This window comes from Vombatus ursinus, unplaced genomic scaffold (assembly GCF_900497805.2).
Source record: "Vombatus ursinus unplaced genomic scaffold, bare-nosed wombat genome assembly UNPS02014841.1, whole genome shotgun sequence".
NCBI classification, from domain to species: Eukaryota; Metazoa; Chordata; class Mammalia; order Diprotodontia; family Vombatidae; genus Vombatus; species Vombatus ursinus.
Window position 1 is genome coordinate 36,817,411 of NW_020954619.1, and position 22,106 is coordinate 36,839,516.

At 38.6% G+C, this 22,106-nt stretch overlaps 1 protein-coding gene across 1 annotated transcript in view; it reads right to left on the reverse strand.

Moving 5' to 3' along the window:
* The window catches only part of MYT1L (myelin transcription factor 1 like), a 361,563-nt gene that overhangs the window by 129,199 nt on the left and 210,258 nt on the right, over positions 1 to 22,106 (reverse strand). The window contains exons 11-13 of the mRNA XM_027840345.1: positions 19,990 to 20,201; positions 18,003 to 18,005; positions 1,887 to 2,134 (exon numbers count right to left, since the gene is read on the reverse strand). Coding sequence (XP_027696146.1) covers positions 1,887 to 2,134; positions 18,003 to 18,005; positions 19,990 to 20,201 — 463 coding nt within the window. The remainder of the gene's footprint in view (positions 1 to 1,886; positions 2,135 to 18,002; positions 18,006 to 19,989; positions 20,202 to 22,106) is intronic.

Genomic DNA, 22,106 nt, shown 5'->3' on the forward strand with positions numbered 1-22,106 from the left:
ATGAACTGTGAAGTACAGGGTGATAGCTTTGTTTTTTTTTTTTTTAAATAATGCTTTGAATTAAATCAAGAATTATTTAGAGTTTGTCTTGCAGCATTAGGGGACGGGGGAAGATAATGGGAGAGAGAAAGGAGAGCTGGAAAGAGCAAGAAAAATAAGAATACCCACAACCCTTTTCCCTTTTTTTTTCTTCTAGGAGTGACATTCTCTTGAACAAAATTTTGATTTCAGAGCTGGTGTGAAAGCTACTGCCTACTCAAATGTCTAGCAGCTATCTCTCCTCTGGATGTAATAACATAACTGCAGGAAAGCACTTGGGATGAAAATCCTTCCTCTGGGTTATTACCTCAATAAATTATACGGTATCATTCTACTTGAACACCTTTTGTCAAAGCCCATTCCTGATTTCAGCTTTGATGCTAATTTAGGCCCAGTAATGTATTTATCCTCTCAAACCTGCCATTTTCATAAACTTAGTGGGGGTGGGGGACCTGGAATGAGGGTCATTGGATTTTTTCCCTCTACAGAATCTCTTCCATTCTAGTCCTTAACCTGTTCACCATTTCATCAGCTTCGATTACAATGCACACTATTTGCATGCCACAAGAGCCTCCCCAGTCTGTAGGATAAAAAGCCATGAATATAAAAGGAAGCATTTGAAAAGGTAAAGTTACTGACCTTTCGGCATGCATGCAAATTAAAATTATTTAAAAAAAACTACTCTTAGGGCTGTGAGCTCATTATGCATTACCAAGAAACTTTAAACAACAGGAGGATAAAAGAAATCTGTTTTTCTAGAGAAGAGCTAAACATGTCTGCCAGTTCAGCCCCTTGCTCTAAGAAGACAATGCTGTTTCCTCTGAAATGCATTTCTATCATAAGCCACCTAGTGGCCCTCGGAGGTAGCTCTTTGCTGGATCTCTGGCGCATTTCAAATACTCATTTCCCTTACTCCACTGTCCACAGGAGAAATCAATCAATTTCCAAGGACCTCTCCATTCCATTACCACTCCGCCCCCATTCAAAACTTCATATCACCACCTCAATACCAGACTTGCACAGCACTTTAGCGTCTGTAATGGTTTTGAATACTGAATGCTGGTGATGGTTGACTTAAAACGATGAAAGGTCAGTGTGCGCCCCACCTCCAATTTGTTTCACCTTTGTTTGCTGGGCACCGGTTAATGCCCTGAGGGAAAAAACCCACTGGCCCCTGTGGGGGCGGCGCTTTGAAGACTTTTTATTGTTAGAATTAGAAGTCATACCCACCGGCTGTTTTTTTTTTTTTTTTGAACTTCATCTAGCCTTTGCAGCCTTTTAAAGATGCTTCATGAAACCAGACATCTATGGAAGTAACAACAACAACAACAAAAAAAAAACCAACAAAAAAACCCCCAAACTTCTTTACTGAAATCTTGGGGACCATTTGAGAAGTTCTCTGTGCATACCTATAAAAACCTCCTATTTTCTATATCCCAAATATATATATAGTATATATATATTTTTTTTAATAATAGAGTGATTAATGCCTGTGGAAGCAAATCTGGGCTTTAAAAAAAAAACAATTTAAAGATACTTTGTATATACCGTTATTGGCCCCACAGATAAGCAAAATTAAAACTGCACATTCCTTTTACTTCCTCTCCTCCTGCCCCTCCCACTTTTAAAGGGCTAAACCTTGACCCAGGTTTCTCGAGGTACCGCTGGGGAATCTGCACCATCATCTTTTATTTATTTCACTGCATTCCGAAAGGTTTTCGCTTTTCATTGGGTGGCAGAGCCAGAGCACGAGGAGCGGTCTGGAAAGCCCATGCCTGTTCTGCCCGCATGCGTCGGTGCAGCGCGAGTAGCAGCTGCGGGGGACTAGCGAGGCGGGCCGTCGTTACCCGGGCACAGAGGTCCTGAGGTTTGGTGGAGAGGTTCTGAGGCATCTCCCGGCAGCGCGTGGACAGATTCAGGATGGCCGTGGCGGCCATGTGTGCTGCCTCCATGTCGTGCGTGTAATCAAAGCTGCTCTTGCTGCAGGTGCTACTGGCGCTGCTGCCGCCTCCACAACTCATGTTGCTGCTGCTGCTCGGGGCATAGCTGCTCGTGGTGCTGCTGGTGGGACTCGAGTTCTTGCAATACCGTTTAGCTGGAGAGACAGAGAAAATAGCCCAAGGGTGACCTGCGAGGAAAAGCACCCTCCGAAAATGGAGGAAAACAAAACAAAACAAAAAAACTCCACTCCCTTCGCCTCCCTCCCATCCCGTGCTTCCCACCATCCCACCCTTTTTCCACCCCCTCACCCTAGAAAGGGTGAAATAAACCAAAAGCAATTTCTTGGAAAAGGGGTAGTGGGGTGTGACATTCTTAATGGTATAAAATGGACTGATGCATAAAGAAAAAAATGCACATTTCCCCCTTCCTAGTGTATGTTTGGGAGGCCAGAGGTTTTAGAGGGACATTAAGAGACCATCTAGTCCAACACCTTCATTTTTAGAGAGGAGGAAACTGAGGCTCAGAGAGAGGCCAAGTGACCCACCCAAGGTTACACAGGTAGCATTCAAACTGGTACTAAGACTCCAAATCCATGGCTCCGTCTACCACACCGAAGCTGGACAATGCTTAACCCTTGCTTGGAACTGAAGATGGAAACATGCTAGGTATTGTATCGAGGAAAATAGGGCAGATCGCCCTGGTAAATGTAACTAGGTAACTGGAGGAGAAAGGGTGAAAGCAGAGATTTAGAATCAAGGGTCTTGGAAATTAATTAGACATTAATCCAACCCCCTCATTTAACAGAAAAGGAAACTAAGGCACAGAGAGGGGAAATGACCAAACTTCCACTCAAAAGTCAGTAGTAGGGGTGGAATTGAAATTCATGTCCTCTGAGTCAAAATCCAGTGCTCTGTCCATAATGTAGGAGGAATGTTCAGGGGATAAGAAGCAGAGAATAACGATTAAAACTAATACACATTCACAGCTTGGACACAAACTGCAATACGTATAGGAAACAAGCAACTGTGCCTGACAGTCTGGTTAGAGGCACAAGGGAAATGGGGCTTTCTCTTCACCTTAGAGGATAGCTCATAAGCTCATTTGGTGACTAGGACCTTCCCAGATCACTCATCTGTGAAGTGATTGGCTGGCCTACATACGAAGACACGGGGACTGCAGAGCGGTACCAGAAGCTCACTGTGATGACACGTCGGTGACCCAGATTCACAAGAGACCTAGGGACTGCTGTTCCTCGGGCCAGCAGAGACTGTGCCCTTTGTGAAGGTGAGGGGATGGATTTCTGGCTCAGAATGCTAACCAGGCAGTGTGACTGGTGAGTCTGTCTCCTTGAAAGGAGAGAGAAAATGTAAACGTTCATAACTGGCAAGAAAGGGCAAAAGACAGGAAGGGCAGAGGGAGGAGGAAACTACAGTCACATCTGGACACTAGCAGGTTCAAGATAGATTTCTAAACATGACTACTAAGTTACACTCAAAGACAAACTCTACCTACTATATCTGTCACAATCTTAGGATTTTAATTGTCTCCTCACTATTCTTACATTATACTCACCTTCATGGAAAGGCTTTTGTTTGCTTATTTTTTTCTTTGAAAACTCATCAGTAGCAGTCACACAAGCACTTTATAAGTACTATTAAAAAAACTTTAAAACTCCATTATTATGTGGATGAGAAAATGATGGAGACATGTCTTGATCAATGTTTTATGTCACTGAATCTCCTTGTACTACCATATTTTTCACATAAGTCATTCAATCTTCAAACACTGTGACGTGGTGAATAGAGCAATGGACTTAGAGAAAGGAAGACAAGTTCAAATCCTGCCTCAGACACTAGCAGTGTGGCCTTAGGCAAATCACTTAATTTCTCTCTCCTCACTTCCCTCATCTATATAATGGGGGGTGTGTGTGTTTGGCCCTTAAAGCCCCTTCCAGCTTTAAATCGATGATCCTATGACTTGTGTGATTTAGGACACAGCACTCAACCTCTGGTCCTCAGTTTCTTCATCTCGTAAAATAACGACTAGATGGCGTCCGAGGTCCTTTCTGGTTCTAGGTGTAGAATTCTGTAATTACACAAATCCCGAGTTCCCTTCCAACCCTAAAGTGTGTCGTTCTATGACTTGAGATCAAGTCCCAGATTCAAAACTTGTTCATTATGTGGCCTTAGACAATTCGTTTCCCCGTGACTCCATGCCATTAATTTTAAGTGGAGATAATACTTGTATTACCTTCTTACTGAGTGATTACGATGAAAATGCTTTGTAAACTTTAAAGTGCTATTTAAATGTAAGATCTCAATATTAATATATATTATATGGTTTAGGGTATTATATAGATATATGTCCATAAATATACATATATGTGTATATACACACAAATGACAACTCCCCCTCCCCGGCACACACACATATGGCCCAGAATTGTAATTTTATTGATGTAAGGATTTCCCAGTGAGGAAATTCCCTCTACTAATGCAGGTCAGCACTTGCTTTGCAACATATGGTCTTAGAGAGATACCTGGGATACTTGCAATTAAGTGACTTGCCCGGGGGTCGCAGTGTCAGTACATATTAGAGGCAGGGCTTTCTTCCCGACTCCTAGGCTAGCTCTCTATCCATTATGCAACATTACCTCTCATTATTATTAATAATTTTAATAAAATTTATAGCCAGAAAATGGGTATTTCTACTAAAGGCCAGATAAATGTCATAGATTCAGAGCTGGAAGGGAGCTCCCAGCTTCATTTGCAAGTAGAATACATGGTATTTACCACATGGTATGGTTTTGGGGATATTACATGAAGTACTCCTATTCAGAAATCTTCCCCCCTCTTATTCCTGAATTCCCATCATTAGAGTTATATTCATTTGTGTTCAGTGTTATCTAACCTTGTCAACATCTTTGAAAGTGTAAATACTCCTGGGAGTGATACCATATTCAGGCTCTAACATCCTAGTGTGAATGAGTTTTCTTATGTGACAGGAGTCATGGAGAAAGCATATGAACACTAAACACCTGGGAAGGCAGAGAGTACTGACAAGGGACAGAATTGAGTAAGGATTTGTCTCCTTTCCAGTTTTGCCCACAGCCAGGCCTGATCCTTGCTGTCAGAGCCTTGGACTGGAACCTGGCCACCTGCACACTCTCCTTCATGTCCTTTAGGCCATCACTAATGCCTGTACTGTGGGGAAGGCTGCATTTGCAATTGAAAAGAAGGAGAGAGAGAGAGAGAGAGAGAGAGAGAGAGAGAGAGAGAGAGAGAGAAAGAGAGAGAGAGAACTATGTGTCTGTAACACAAAGGACTGTCACTCTAAGGAGAGCAATCCCAGAGTCCTGCCCTTCAGTATTTCTCAGTGAGAACTGGAATAAACAATGTTTGTTGAGAGTCAGTGAGAAAAATGCCCTTGAATTATTAGGATTAAGGCTTTAGGATTAGGATTAAGTCAAGATATTATTGTGACAAGGTTTGATTCTTTTTGAATAGGTGACATCTTTCAATTTTTAAGAACATGGTACAGAATTTTCATATCAGAGTCATGCGGTGGATAGAGTGCTGGATCTGAGTCAGGAAGACTCATCTTCCTGAGTTCAAATCTGGCTAGCTGTGTGACCCAGGGCAAGTCACTTAACTCTGTTTGCTTCAGTTTCCTTATCTATAAAATGAGCTGGAGAGGTAAAAGGCAAAACACTCTAGTATCTTTGCCAAGAATATCCTAAACAGGGTCACAAAGAGTCAGACATGACTGAAATGACTAAACAATGACAACTAGATATGCCCTTCTATATATTATTAATCAATAAATCAATAAATATTTATTAAGTGCCTACTATGTGCTAGGTACCAGTCATATGATTTATATCAGAGGGAGCTCCAGTTGAAGAACTTGCTCTACTAATTCAGATCAGCACTTTCTAAAGCAACTTACAGCCGTAATGTGAGTTACTTAGGGGACTGGGAAGTTAAATGATTTCCCAAGGTCACACAGGCAGTATGTTGTTTCCTCTTTACATAAATGTATGTATATATGTCCCCAAAGTCTTAGTGCAGCCTAAATTATTTAACATATTTATCTGGTTTGGTTTTGTACTCTCTGTGTAGAAACTCAGATCCTTAGAGAGTTGCCTAGGGAAGTAACTAGGAAATTTGACTTGCCCATGTCATACAGCCACTATCTGTCAAAGGTAGGACTCGAACCAAGACTTTCCAGTCTAATTTCCAGATTGACATTTTACTCATTACACGTGCTGAATAATTCAATATCAAAGGGTTTGGAAAGAAAATGATAAGCAAGAACACTGGGCTAGGTTTAGTTGGAAAGAGTCCACTAGTATAGTTAAGTGAGGGGATAGAGGGATTTGAAATTAGAAGAAAGGCATCTGAGGTCCCGTGCAGTTCAGATACTCTGTGAGTCTGGGTCTAATTCTGGTTTTGTTTCTGCTGCCTATATGACTTTGAGTCTGGACTTCAGTGTCCTTATACATTTTCTACTTCAGGCTATATATACACACGTATATACACATATATGTTTATATGTATCTTGAAGTAGTATATGTGCATCTACTTATGTCTATATATACGTGTATATAATGTCTACTATGGATGACTAAATTAGAGCAATAAACTCCTCCCTATGAGGCAGGTACTACAGGTATTATTGATTTCCATTTTCTAGATGCCCAAGCTCTGAGAGGTTAAGCCACTTGCCTGAGGTCACCCAACCAGTAAGTGTTATACTTGGGATTTGAATTCAGATCTTTTTGACTTGCCTGCGGTCACCCAACTAGTAAATGTTATACTTAGGGTTCTGAACTCAGATCTTTTTGACATCAAGTCCAGTGCTTTTTCTACTTTTCCCCTCAAAGCTATTCAAGTGCTGAAATAGGTAAAGCCTCGAATATCTGGTTCAGATATTCATAAGATAAGGCCACAGAAACATGATAACCAGGGAGTACATGGTCCCAGGCTAGTATGGGACTATGGGGGGGTATATGATTAGGGGCCACCATGCTGAATGCCTCCTCATGAAACTCCATTTCAATTGGGAAATATAGGACAACTAAGAATATTGAGAGACTTGGAATTAACTACCTACTCTCATCCTAGACTGGTGCCACTGTAAGTACAATCTGGAAGAATACAGAAGCAATGAGCCACCATTGCCACTGGTACAGAAACAGCATTTGTGCTTTATGTAACAGATGAGTCATCAAGGCTGTGACCACCTAACATGGCTTCATGGTTTGTTTGTTTTTTTTTAAAGTAGAGTTATGCCTTATGAATAAAGACTCAATTCATTTGCAGGTTAGGTTAGTCCAGGTGGGGACTCAAGTTGACTTTTGCACATCAATGAAAAATTACTTTGCTAAGCAGTTTAATCATGGGAACAGAATTGCAGAATATTAATTTACTTAAGCGAGGATAGAACTTGTTTTCTAATGGGTCCATTGACTTCAAAGAAAAAAAATGTATGTCAAATAAATAATAATTTTCCTTTTTTTAAAAAAAAGATACAATAAAAAGATTACATTCATTTTGCTTCAAAATAACTGCAGAGTACACAAAACTCTCCCTAGTTATGTAACTCTGTAATGCATGCAGCATATAATATTGTGCATGATAATTGTCTGATTTGATATTGTCCCTCTACTAGTTAGAATATAAGTTCCATGTGAGCAAGAGCTATTTTTTATTGTTGTTTCTTCCTTCAACATCTAATATAGTGTGGTTCTGCAAACAAGAGTTACTTAACAAATAGTTTTTTTTTGACAAAACAAAACCTATACATACTTGTTTTATGTGAGGGTCAAATTTGTATTAGATCTTCTAAACAATCAAATCACATGATTTAGGTATTATTATATACTTTATAAGTACAAAGACTGTTTTTTTTTTCTGAAGGAAAGTAAGCCCTTCATTTACAATTATAATATTTTGTGTGGCAATAGATTTTAGAGCACTTTTCCATCTATTATCTTATCAGAGGCTTAAAATTCTGAGGTAGGCAGAGCAGAAATTATTCTTTCTTTTATATAGATGAAGAAATTGAGGCTCAGAGAGGTCAAGGGATTTGCCAAAGGTCTTAAGACTAATGTAGCAGAGCCAGAAAGAGAAAAAGAGGGCTTCTGGCATCTCACCCTGTGATCTTTCCGTTACCTCCCAGCTGTCCTTTAGTGAGAATGTTTGAGTAATCTTGAATACTTGTAAGTTGCTTTTATCATTTTATTTGGGTTACTACTTTGAAAAAAAATTATCAGAAACTTAGAATAATCATTAAAAAATACAGCAAACCAAAATAAGTGTAGGTCTGAAATTTTCCTAAGAACACTACCATTATCAGTGGCACTGCTTAATACCTGGAGTTAGGCCATAGGATTCATGCTCTCCTGCCCATTGTGAACAGGTAATTAATTAGATTGCCAATAGCTTACTGTGGCAGAAAGAATTTCAAATCCCCCAATCAATCAAATGTGCAATAGTTATACAGGCAAAATATGTACCACGTAAACAAAATTGAAATGATAATTTTTGGTTTTATGCATAGTGTTAGGCACATAGTAAGGGCATAATTGATGATTTTTCATTCATCCATTCTTTAAAATAAGGGGTCATTTCTTTGCTTTTAAATATATTACCAAATTAAAGATCTTTTATTAATCTTCTATTTGTAAGCCACTTAAAACAACATTAGTAGTAGTACTAGTCATTTAGCATTTGCTGTATTTATTCACATGATCACACCTTTCCTGACCAACCCCAAATCTAGTATGTTATTTATTGTTAAAACAAGATGGGACCGATGAAGAAGTCAGGATTATGTGAGAAAGTTGTTTCTGTCAGCGTCTGCTAGTGCTGACATAATTCCCCCACTCCCTATTCTTAGCCTTTGAAGTTCTGAGAAAACTAAATAAGAGCAGTTCAAGAGGTTTCAATGGTGACTAAAAACATGTTGCCATTTACTTTCAGCAAGCAGAATCACTGATCCTATTTAACACCAACAATACACATCCATCCATTGATTCCTGTTATGTATACAACACAGTTCTAGCAGCTAGGGAAAAATTCAGTTCACTTCTACTCTGTACCTGTTTCTTCATTTATCCAATGAAGAGCTTGGCCTGCACCTCCAAGGTTCCTTTTGACTCAAGTTTTAAAATATAATGACCTGTCCTCCCTCCCTCCCTTTTTTCTTCCCTCTCTCCCTTCTTTACTTCCTTCCTTTCTTCCTTTCTTTCCTGTCCTTCTTTCATGTCCTTCCCTCCTTCCTTCCCTGTCTCCTCTCACCTAGGCTAGAAGTTCAGGGGTTATTCGTGGGCTGATCCCACTACTAGATGGCAGGCAATTGGGAGGAAATCTGACCTGCTCCATTTCTGACCTGGGCCAGTTTGCCCCTTTTTAGGCACCCTGGTTCCCTTTTCACCCCACTATGGCTCACCATATTAATGCCAAATTTAGTGTAGACATCGGATCAACATGGCCCACCGTAGCTGAGAAGTCAGAAAACCAAGAGAACTGCTAGTAGCTGGGATTATAGGCTTATGCCACCGTGTTTGGCTTGACTTCTTACCAAGCCTTTAAAAGTGTCCTACTGTTTTTGATAGCCACAGCTGTACCAGAAAAGAAATTTGGAGGACATTCTGCTCTCAAATATACTCATCCCTCAACTAAGGGGCAAGAAGGAACAATAACCCAATGGAGGGAAATGTCTGAGTAGTAAGGTATGCTAGCTGCGTTTTTAGTTTTGGTCTAGACGTGTTTTTAATGAGATGGAAACTCCCTCCAACCACTGAAGATCAGCAATTTATATGTGATGTAAAGTCTTGGCGAGTTGCCTGAGGTGCTGAGGGTTTAAGTGTCTTGCTCAAGGTCACGCTGTTGGGATGCATCAACAGCACAGCTCGAACCCAGTGCGTCTTAAAACCTAGGACTGTGCTAGCCGTGACATAGTCAGCCATGACATAGCCAGTCATGGCTAGATGGTACAAAGGTTAAAAAAACAATTGTTGAACCTGAAATATTTTCACTAGTTTCTAAAATTTGAAAAACCTTGCTGGCATTTGTTAATGACTCCTCCAATCTCCTTTAATGTTCCTTCCAGTTCTAAATTCATGGTCCTAGGATGCCAAAGATGTCCTTCCTTCTGCTGATTACTATACACTAGGTTCCTGCAGCAAATGCATTACTGTGTTCTTACAAGTACAAATCTGTATGAAAATCAGACCCCAAAGTAAGAGAATAAAGAGCGAGAATGTATTAAAATTCTGTTAGGCAGGCTGCTCTAATTTACTTTAGATCCAGGGTTTCTCCAAAGTAAGTCTGAGGTGAATGTGAATGCATAATATCTGCTCAATAGTCCCATGAAGTTGTCTTTACCTTCCTGGAGTATATAATGAGTATAATAGACTATTTGTGATGTTTTGTTTCTGTATTTCTTCATGCACACCTTTGAGTTCTTTTATATCTTGTAAATTTTCCATGGTAGAGGAAATAATAATAATAACAAATAATAATAATAAAGCATTGTAAGGTTAGCAAAACAATTTAAAAATATTATTTCATTTTATCATCAAAACAATTCTGGGAGGTAGCTGCTGTTATTATGCACACTTTGCAGATGAAGAAATCGAGACAGACAACAGTTAAGTGACTTAACCCAGAGTCAGTCAGCTGGTGTGTGAGGCTGCATTTGAACTGAGTTCTTCCTGACTCCAGCTACAACACTCTATCTGCTCTGCCACCTAGCTGCCTGATTGCTGTTTCTTTTGAACATGGAAAAGACCCTTTACCCACATTTTGGAGAAATCTTAGATATAAACATGCCTAAGCTTTGGTTTAGTGATTTCCCCAGAGTTTTCTTCCAGGTTAAATTCAACAAGCTAAAGTGAGAGAAAAATGTAACCCTCCAGGCTACCCTGAGATGACTTGTAGTCCATGCGAGTTCACAGCTTTGGAAGGAGGCCCCATGGTCCGTGGGTATAATTATTAAAGTGCTGATCTTAGAGACAGGAAGACTTGGGTTCAAATTCTGTCTGAGAAATGTTAACTGCTTTGCTCAGTCACACAACTAGTAAGTGTTAAACACTCAGTTTCCTCAGAGAAGATTGGACTAGATGACCTCAATGACCCCTTTTCGCTACAAACTATGACCAAATGATCCATGTAGATTATCTCAGGTTTTTCACACATGCAATTGGCTCTACTGAATGTGGTCATTTGAAATAGGATCCTAGTATTGTAGCAAGCTCTCCAAGCAGACTGCAATTCTGAAGTGAAATTCTTCCATGGAAAAGACAACGCTTTTGTGAAAGGAGTTTTCCCCATAAATGACCTGTGGGATATAGATGCATCCATTTGTATAACCTACTTCTGAGAACTAATCACAAAGTATTTCTAGAGTACCTCTGTTGTGTTCAGCATTGTGCTATGCATTATGTGATACAATAGAAGAATGAAACCCTACCCTCAAGGAGCTTACAATCTATCTAGTATGGGAAACTAGAGAAGCAATTAACCAAGACAACTTCTAAATTACTAAATTTTACGTTATAGGCAAAGGAATAAGATAGTAATTATTAGGACACTAATTGTATGGTACAGATTATTATTGCATAATAAGTTAAGAGAAGGGAGAGGTGAACATGGGTTAGAGCTTTCAGAAAAACTCCACAGGGGAGGTGGCATTTGGACTGGAATTTGAAGGATAGATACAATAGTAGAGAAAAAGGGGGAGAGAAGATTCTAGATAGGGGAAAGAGAATGGGTAAAATTAGTAAGGAAGGAAGGCTCAAATGGTACATGTTGACATATATAGATGGGTTAGGAAGTATAATAAGGAGACTGACCATATGAAAGCAGTGTTATAGGAAGATTCGATAGAACGGTAGGTATAGCATGGAGCATAGGGAAACTGGAAGCAGAAAGACCAACTATAAGGGAATTGTAGGAATCTAGGACTGAGCAGAGCAGTATTTTAACTAAGGTGATGATGTTGAGAACAGAAAAAGAGATGAATTTCAGAGTTATGCAGACTCATAGATGTGAAAGATAAAGAAAAGGAAGGGAAGAGGTCAAAGATCACAGAATCATGTAATTATAGATATAGAGCTTCAAATAATTTCAGAAATCATCTAGTTTAGCTCCTTCATTTTATAGATTTTACAGATGAGGAAATTGAGACCTTGTGTGGTTAAGTGACTTGTCTCAGGTTAAGGAGGTAAAGAAGTGACAGAGCCAGGATTTGACTTCAAATTTTGTGACTCCAAGTCCATTGTTCTTTCACAACAAAGTTCAAGTATCTCGAACTATAGTTTAAAAAATCAATGAATCAAACCCTTTATCTTACAAATGGGGAAACTGAGGTCCAGAGAGGTTAAATGATGAGTCTAGGTACTCTGACTCCAAAGCCTCCTTCATGTAGTACCTTCAGGCTTTTGAGCTAGGAAGGCCAGGAAACTAAGAATAATATGAACATAAGTAGAAAATTTAGGAAGTTGGTATAGGAATTGATGTTGATGAATATGGTTTTGAAAAAGGTGAATTTGAGGTACAGATGTGATAGACAAGAGGGAGATAAGATATGAAAGTAGAGCTAAGGTGAGGGTAGATGAACTTATGTAGTGTTTAAGTATAGAGATGACCAGAAAGTTGAGGATATGGTCTTGGCATATACAGAGAGTCAAAGGATAAGGAGAAGACAGAAAAGAAGCAAAGGGTATAGAGGAGGAGAAATAAAGAAGTAAGAACATAATCCAGGAAGTAGAATGCCATAGAAGTTAAGAATGCTTAATCTTTTAAGAAGGAGTAGGGAGAGATCAAGACATCTTCGTGCGGTAGAAAAATTTAAATATGTAGCGCCAAACTTGCAGTGATGAGAGTTGAGTTTGAATCCTGGATCCGACACTCACAACCTGCATGACCTTATGCTATCTTAACTCTTTGGGCCTCAGTTTTCTATTCTGTAAAATTAGGGGATTGGAAAAGGTGACCTCTGAAGTTTCATCTTGTGGTTATATGATCTTATGATTGAGAAAAGGCTGTTTGGGTTTGATAAGGCAGAAGCTGTTAAGTACTTTCAAGAGAGTAATTTTATTATGGTGTTGGGGAAGAAGCTAGATCGAAGGAGTTTAGGAAATGAATGAGAAGGGAAAGAGAGATAGTGGGTAGCCCTCCTGTTTTAGGAATTTGACAGAACAATGAATGGTAACAAGGGGATATCAGAGCAAAAGAACCCTGGATTTGGAATCAAAGGACCTGAGTTTGAATCTTGGTTTTATAATTTGCTACCTGTGAGACCTTTCTGGTTTTTACTTTCCTTATTTGTAAAATTAGAGAGGTGAGCTATAAGATCTCTAAGGTCTCTTCTGGGTTTATATCTATGATCTTATAATCTTATGTTTTAAGGACAAAGGGATAGGGTCTGTGGATAGGGAGCTACTAATAATATTAGGGAATGAGAGGGGAGGTCTCATAGGAGATGAGATGGAATGACATTTATTCATACACTATCAATAAGATAATGTATTAAAAACTCTTTGGAAATCTTAACATGCCATACATGTTACAGCTATCATTATTATTGTCAATATCCAGTGTATAGTAGGCAAAGTGAGTAGGTTTAGCAAGGAGGCTCATATCTAGGGGATATAGATAGAGGGACAATGATATAATTTGGTAAAGATGTGCCTGAGTCTTATGAGTTGCTAGTTCCGGACAAACTCTATTCCAAGGTATTGAAAGAATTAGTGAATGAGATTACTGAGCCATTGCCAGAAATCTTTGAAAGCTCATGGAGAATTGAGGAAGAATTGTAGGTCTGGAGACAAGAAAACAAGTGATACCCTATCTCAGGAAAAGACTTGAGTCTATAAGCTCTGGGACAATGAGTTCAATTTGTTTCCTTGAAATTTCTAGAAGGTACTATTATTTTTTGGGGGGTGAGGCAATTTGGGTTAAGTGACTTGCCCAGGGTCACACAGCTAGTAAGTGTCAAGTGTCTGAGGTCAAATTTGAACTCAGGTCCTTCTGACTCCAAGGCCAGAGCTTTACCCACTGCGCCATCTAGCTGCCCCTAGAAGGTACTATTAAAGGGATGGTTTCACAACATTTAGAAAGGGAAGCAATGATCACTAAAGATCATCATACTTTCATCAAGTACACATTATGCCAGACTGAACTCTTTTCTTTTGTAGGATCACTAAACTGGTAAATCAAAGAAATATTGTATACACAATTTATACATTTCAGCAAAGCATACAACATATTTCTTTTGTGCTATTCTTTTGGACAAGATGGAGGAATGTGGTTAAATATTAGTACAGTTAAGATTTGGTTGAATGACTGGACCAGGGAGTAGTTATTAATAGGTCAATGTAAACGTGGGGTAATGCCCCTAAAGATCTATATTTAGTCCTATGCTTTTCAATATTTTTATCAGTGATTCATATGAAAGTATAGAGCTATGTGTGTTTTGTAAATGGAACAAAGCTGAGATAGTTAACACATGGTATGAGTCAGGATTAAGAAAAATTCTTCAGAGACTAGTACAATGGGCAGAATTAAACAAGATGAATTTAACAGGACAGTTAGGTGGCACAGTAGATAGAGTGCCAGGCTTGGAGTCAGGAAGATGAGTCTTCCTGAGTTCAAATCTGGCCTCAGATACTTACTAGCTGTGTGATCTTGGGCAAGTCACTTAACCATGTTTGCCTCAGTTTCCTTATCTGTAAAATGAGCTAGAGAAGGAAATGGCAAACCACTCCAGTATCTTTGCCAAGAAAAACCCTAATGGGGTCATGAAGAATCAGATATAACTGAAAATGACTGAACAACAACAACAAAATAGAAATAAATGTAGAATTCTACACATAAGTTCAAAAAAAATCAACTTTACAAGTACCTACATCTAGGAAACAGTTAAAGTAAAAAATATCTGAGGAGTTTAGTGGGACTGTGGGAGATTATTGCAAGCTCAAAATAAGTTAACAGTGTGGCATGTCAGATTTCAAAATAAAACAAACAAGCTTTATGTGATTTTTTTTTGGTGAGGCAATCAGGTTTAAGTGACTTGCCCAAGGTCACACAGCTAAGTAAGTGTCAAGTGTCTGAGATTAGATTTCAGCTCAGGTCCTCCTGACTCCAAGGTCAGAGCTCTTTCCACTATGCCACCTAGCTGCCCCTGCCTTATGTGATTTTAAGGTATATTGAGGCTGTTGGAATTTAAAACAAAACAAAATAAAAACTGAAAAAAATATAAGTGATTTTAGGCTATAGTAAGAGAGTCCTAGAACCCAGGACCAGGTCAGTGACAGTCCCACTAGTCAGATAATGTCTGAGGTATTGTGCTCATTTTGTGTCAACACATTTAAGGAAGGGTATTTACTAGCCAGAAGGCCTACCAAGATGGTGAAGGGTCTTGACATCAGGTCAGATTGAAGAAATTGAAGATATATACTCTGGATAAGAGAATATTTAAAGGGTGGAACTTGACATTTCTTTTCAAGAATTTAAAGCTTGTTTAGCTCTGCTTAGTTCTAGACGGGGAGAACTAGGGTCAGTGGAGAGAAGTTGCAGAGAGGCAGATTTAGGCTTGTACATAAAGAAAACTGTAGCCATGATAGTTACCTCAAATAGAAATTAACTGAACGGTCAGGGAGAGGAATCCCTTCACCAGTGACTTTAAGTGGAAGCTGGATGGTCACTTGTTGGTGATTTTTTGGAGGAGATTCTTGTATAACTGGAACTGGACCAAATGACCTCTGAGGTTCCTTCTAACTTTGTGATTTTTTTGGTTCTGTAAACATGAAAGAACTCAAGCTGAATGTGTGAAATAGAAGTCATAGACAGCCAGAGAGAAGGGTGAACAGAAGTGAAGGTTAAAAGATTTAAGCAACCTGTATAACTAGAAGGATTAGTGGTGTGCCCTCAACAGAAATAGAGGTTAGGAAGAAGAGGGACAGTTTGTTTTTTTGGGGAAGGAAGAAATACATTCTCTTTTGGACATGTCATTTCTAGTTGGAGATGTCTAATAGGAAGTTGGTGATATGAGTGTAGAAGTCAGGAGAGGCTGATATATAGATGTTGGTGGTTTCTACCTAGAGGTAAAGTTAAGGAGATTACTAAGAGTGTATACAGAGAGAAGACAGGTACTGCTGTATGTAAGTGATGGTCAAGGTTGATGATCCTTCATTGGACACTGAAAAGGAGAAGCTTTTTACAGGTAGTAGAAAATCAGGAGTGAGCAATGTCATGAAAACACAAGGAAAGAAGGTTTTCTAGAAGGAAGGTTAGTCAAAAGTGTCAAATGGAACAGAAGGTAAAGAAGGAAAAAGACTGAAAAAAACCCATCAGATCTGACAGTCAGTAGTTTGTTAATAATCTTGTAGAGAGCACTGGTGGTTTAATGATGAGGTTAGAAGACAGATTGCTGCAAGGTTGAGAAATGAAGTCAAGGTGAGAAAAAAGAGGCAAGGAATATATAGGTAGCTCCCTCCCCCAGTTTGGCTGTGAAAGGGAGGAGAAATAGAACAGTAGCTTGAGGAGGTGATGCAATCAAATGAAGGTTTTTAAGGATGGGGAAGATCTAGGAATGTTTGTAAATAGTAAGGAAGGAAGCAGGGGACAAAGAGAGACTGAAAATTAAGGGTGGGGGATGGAGTGATATGTCATACAGCTTTGGGTACGGTAGAACCTTATAACATTTCTTACAATTATATAGATTTGGATACACCAAGTATTAAATCATGTCCTTTCCAAATATATTAATTTATATTACAAACCTGATGTAACCTGGTTGGCCTGTAATATTACAAGTATAGGTCTTCATGCCACCACCTGAACTAGCATTGTAAAGGGCATGATGGTACTTTTTATGAGAATATTTGCTCTTAACACCCTGTCTTTAGTTGCTTAATTCCTATTATTCCTTTTAAATGCTCTATTTTGCCATCCTTCTTAAAAAGATACAAAATCCATTACATTGAATATAGTGAAAAAATAATTGGATTTGAAGATAGAAAGCCTAAGTTCAAATCCTGGCTCTGCCATTTACTGTCTTTGTGACCGAGAGCATATCATTTCACCTCTAGGCTTCGAGTTTCTCATTTGCAAAATGAGAGGGTTGAAATAGGTGATCACTAAGGCTCCTTCAAGTTCTAAATCCTATGATAGCATTTACTCGATTCAATTCAACAAATACTTATGAAATTCCTATGATGTGCCAGATGTCTCTTCATTTACTATCTCATTAAATTAAGGACTCGGGGAAAGGACATTTTCAGAGAATGAAGCAACTCCCTAGAAACATTTTAAAAACAATATCCAATAGTAGTTAATCTTAAATCCAGCCAACTATCCTGGGTCAAGCAATTTAATTAACAAGGACTCTCTCCAGTGCTTTCTTATCCCCTTCAAAAACATAGGATCAATTTACATTATTTATGATGAATGGTGGGAAAGGTATTTATTCTTTAATATGTCCACCCCAAGTACTTGTCAAGGACAGTGGTACTAACTTTTTAAGTGACCAATAAAGACTTGTTGACTGACTGAGGTCCATGTTTTGCATTGCTTTCTGACAGTTGGATACTCTGCCATGGCATGAGGCTCTGAACTGAGTGCGATAATAATGATTTGAGCATAGTAACATCTGTTGTGAAAAATTCACTTTTATCTTCATTTTTTTCATTTACTACAAATTAAACCAGGGTTTCCTTGTCCCATTATGAAGGTACAGTCTAGCCATGGGTACAAGTAATTAGTCTTAAAATGGAAAAAAAAAATCACCTAAGGTAAAATGAACACCTAATAGAAAGGTTACTCAAAGTTAAAAACCAGTGGAACTCAATTAACCAGAACTCTCAGCTTTGTGTAGTCTTATTTAGGCCCTCTACTTCTGGAGGAAAGGGCTGATCATAGCAACATATCCCTAAGTCAGTAATTTATTCAGAAAACCAGCTCTTAGGTATTTCTTGGAGCTAATATACATTCAAGCTTATCTCCTAAAACCATCTTTGTCTGTAACTATAGTTTTATGAACTGAGAACTGATGTTCAGAATGATGGGCAAAGAAAAGTAAGAAAGTGGTCTAATAATACATTTTGGAGTCATTGATACCAATTAGAATGGATTTGAGATATATTTTTGTTTAAATTCAATTTATTAGAACTCATTCCCTGAGCATTCTGATTGAAACTTTAGTATATGAGACTTTTAATTAAACATTTTTTTTCAAATAGTGCACAGACTTTAAAATAGTTTCTCTCTCCTCCCTTCTGTTCTAGAACATGGAGAAGATTTTTAAATAAGCAAAGACTTTTATACCTCAAGTCATATTTTATCAAAACTTGTCAACAAATGGTTCATCTAGGAATCTATAGGAGAATGTGGTTAGAAAAAAAATGGGCCTTTAATTAATCTATCCCTTTAAAAAAAACTATTTACCAAGTTAATAATAACATGACTTGACCTAATGTAAAAATTTTTGGAAGCTTTTGTCAGTGGATTCAAAATATGAATTGGAGAAATAACTATTTTCTTATGAAACCCATGGCTTTTGTTTCCTTCTTAATTGTATTGTATTGTATTGTAATTTCTTTTTTTATTCCCACCTACCATTATATTATTTCTGTAGCTCAGAAGGAGGAAACAGGAACGAGGCAAGTGAAACAGTTCTATGGTGAGACAGCAGAAACATTACATTCTGCTTTCCCCCTCCTTTCTAGTTCCAGAAAGTAACCATATGATTCTTGAGTTTTTGGAAAGACATTGGATAGAACATTTGGGTTTTCAAAGAAGCTGAGAACATAGTAGGTGTGACTGCTGTGTCTCCAAAGTGTGCCTATCGCTATATTATATATTATCTGTCTCGTTACTATGGTTTCTGTAGTTTTCAGTTGATTCTACATATCTTGGGATGTTGCTAGTATCATGGGAGTCTGGTGCATGCGTAGACCCCATCAGCTTGCTCAGAGGGTGTCTTTTTGTATAGAAGATACTGGGGAGATGGCTTCAAAGAGAATCGTGATGTCATGTAAAGGAAGTGCCTTGCAGGCACTTGTGGAGGGTGCATGGACATTCTATAACTGGTTTGCATTGACTAACCATGTCATAGGGAGGAACCTTATTATTATTATTGTATCATTAGCAATAATAATATCGTTTACATAGTGCTTTAAGGTTTGCAAAGCACTATCCATATGTTATCTTGTTTGATCCGCACAACAACCCTGTGAGGTAGGTGCTATTATTATCCCTATTTTACATGGGAGGAAACAAACTGAGAGGTTATCTGACTTGCCCTAAGGTCACACAGATAGGAAATGTCTGAGGTGGGATTTGAGGCCAGGTCTTCCTAGCTCCAAGTCCAAGGATATTATTCACCTAACTGCCTTTCTGAAGACTGGCTGTACAGTCAGTAGGAAAAGGCACCACTAACTACATGATTGGCCAACCAGAACAAGTTTCAGAATGTCCATGCATGCTTCACATGTCACAAAGGTACTTCTTTTATACATCATCAGGATTTTTCTAGAAGCTATCCCTCCCAGTGTCCGCCATGTAGAAAGAAGCCATCTGAACAAACTGATGGTGTTGGCACATGTGCCAGAACCCCATTACACTAAACTAAAAATCTTACTTGAACTTGGATAGGTTGGATAGGTTGAACTAAAAGGCCTTACCAAAACCAGACAAAATAATCATCCTGATTCCTTAACTCTCTGCAAACTCCAACGTTGTGGCACTCTGGAGGTATAGAGAGAAGAGAACCCTCCCTGCTCTTCCTAAGCATCCAGTGGGGCCAATTCACCCATACCTGTGTGAACTTTTGGAGGGTTTAAGTTACATGGTGTCATGGTGCCAATATAATGGCAATCCTTTGGCAAGCGCTGAATGACCACAAACATGAGCCTTATTTTAAGGCAACTGATATATACAATAACAACATTATTAATGGCAAACTTGTCTCTCATGTATAAGAGTGTGCACCTCCTACCATCATATCCTTTGGGGGATATATCCCTGGTTTGCACCTTGGGGGCTATGGCTCTCTTGCCATAAGTATGATTGTCGTAAGTGTTATATTCAAACGACGTCTTGGAATATTTCTCTAGTTCCTTGGCCAAGTTGGAGCGAGGTGTGGTTGTGGGGACGTTATTTCTGTAGCCATATTGAGGGATCTCTAGTTGCTTTACGAAGCACATCGGCCTGAAACATAAAAGATATGGAAAGTTCATGTTATTGTGCATGTGTTTTGGTTACAGTTTGGATGAAAAGCAGACAATCTTAATAAACTTAATTTTAAAGATCACAAACTATCTCAGTATTTAGTTTTGCTTTATGATAAAAACACTGCATATTTTCCCAAGCCATGACTAAATATTAATTACACAGTGCCAAATAGATTCCCTATCTAAAAGCAACTATGTCTGAGTTCAGAAGTTCAGTTCAATTCAGTTGTTTTTCAGTCATGTCCTACTCTCTGTGACCCCATTTGGGGTTTTCTTGGCAAAGATACTGGAATGGTTTGCCATTTCCTTCTCCAGCTCATTTTACAGATGAGAAAACTGAAGCAAACTGGGTTAAGTGACTTGCCCTATGTCACACAGCTAGTAAGTGTCTGAGGCCAGATTTGAACTCAGGAAATGGTGTCTTCCTAACTCCAAGCCCAGCACTATATCCACTGCACCACCTAGCTGCTCCAGTTCAAAAGTAGCGCCCATTAAATATATTTACAATTCATCCATTGTTTCTTTAATTGCTGTCTTTTGTAGAAGTTGGGTAGGAGTGAAGAAGATATGAAAAACAAACTTGATGGGGAGAGTTCCATATTAATCAATTTACTTTGGCAGGAATCAGAAATAGATCTAGAAGTTCTGTGAATCTCAAGTACACTAATAAATATTTTTCTCTTAGAAGATAATAAAAGGAAATTAAATAAATACTCTTATGAATGTATTCTTAGTGAAAATCATCTAGATGGAAACAGAGTGGATATATAGGTGTAGATATGGTAATATGCAGTAAGAAATATTAACATATTTCTTTCAATATTTTCCTTAATTTGCCTGGCCTTTGAAAGTACTTGAGTGCCATCCATTTATATTCACAACTTTCCCCTCTTCCCCCCAAACTTTTTATCACAGGATTTTGGAGCCCAATAAGACATTTTGCTCCACTTTTTCTCAAGGTAAAGTATTTATGGATATTTTCATGTACATAGCATTTTTTTATACTATCTTTCTAAAAAAAATCCAGAGTTTCCAGGGAGGAAAAATATTTTTAATTGTTTTTCTTGCTTTTTAAAGTATGTAATTACTATTAAGTCAGCCTGGCATAGTAAATAGAAGGTGACTTTTGAAGTAAGGAAGACTGATTCATGCCTACTTCTGAAATATACTGGCTGACATTGTGACCAAAGGCAAATCACTTAACCTCTAAGTGTCCTACACAACTTTCAAAGACTATAAGTTATAGACAAGTAATGTCTATAAATGTCTATAAAAATGCCTTTTTATTGCTCCTTATACACACCACTTCACTTCCTATCTTCTTGTTTTTGCACTGGTTCTCCTTTATGCCTGGAACACACTCCTTCCTCACCCCCAACTCCTGAAAGCCTTAGCTTTCTTCAAGACTCAGCTCCAGTGTTACCTTTTGCAGGAGGCCTTTCCCCATCCTTATAGTGGCTGGAACCCTTCCCCTTCAATCACTTTGTATCTAATTTGAACATATGTGTAGATGCAAATTTCCCTAGATAGAATACCAGTTCCTTTAGGGCAGGGACTATTTAACTGTAGCTTGTATCCCAAGTGGTTGGCACATAGTAGCCAAGTATAGTAGATGCTTAATAAATACTTAAATGACTGATTGATGAGTAGAGGGAATTTCCACAGTAGGAGGTTCTCTCACTGATGAAATTATAAGTCTGGAGAAGGAAAATTTAAGTCTAAAGCTATGGTAAGTTTTAGCTCAAGCATTCTTAGAGTCCATGAACTTAAAACAAAAATGTATGTGTGTGTGTGTGTGTGTGTGTGTGTGTGTGTGTGTGTGTGTGTGTGTGTGGGAGAGAGAGAGAGAGAGAGAGAGAGAGAGAGAGAGAGAGAGAGAGAG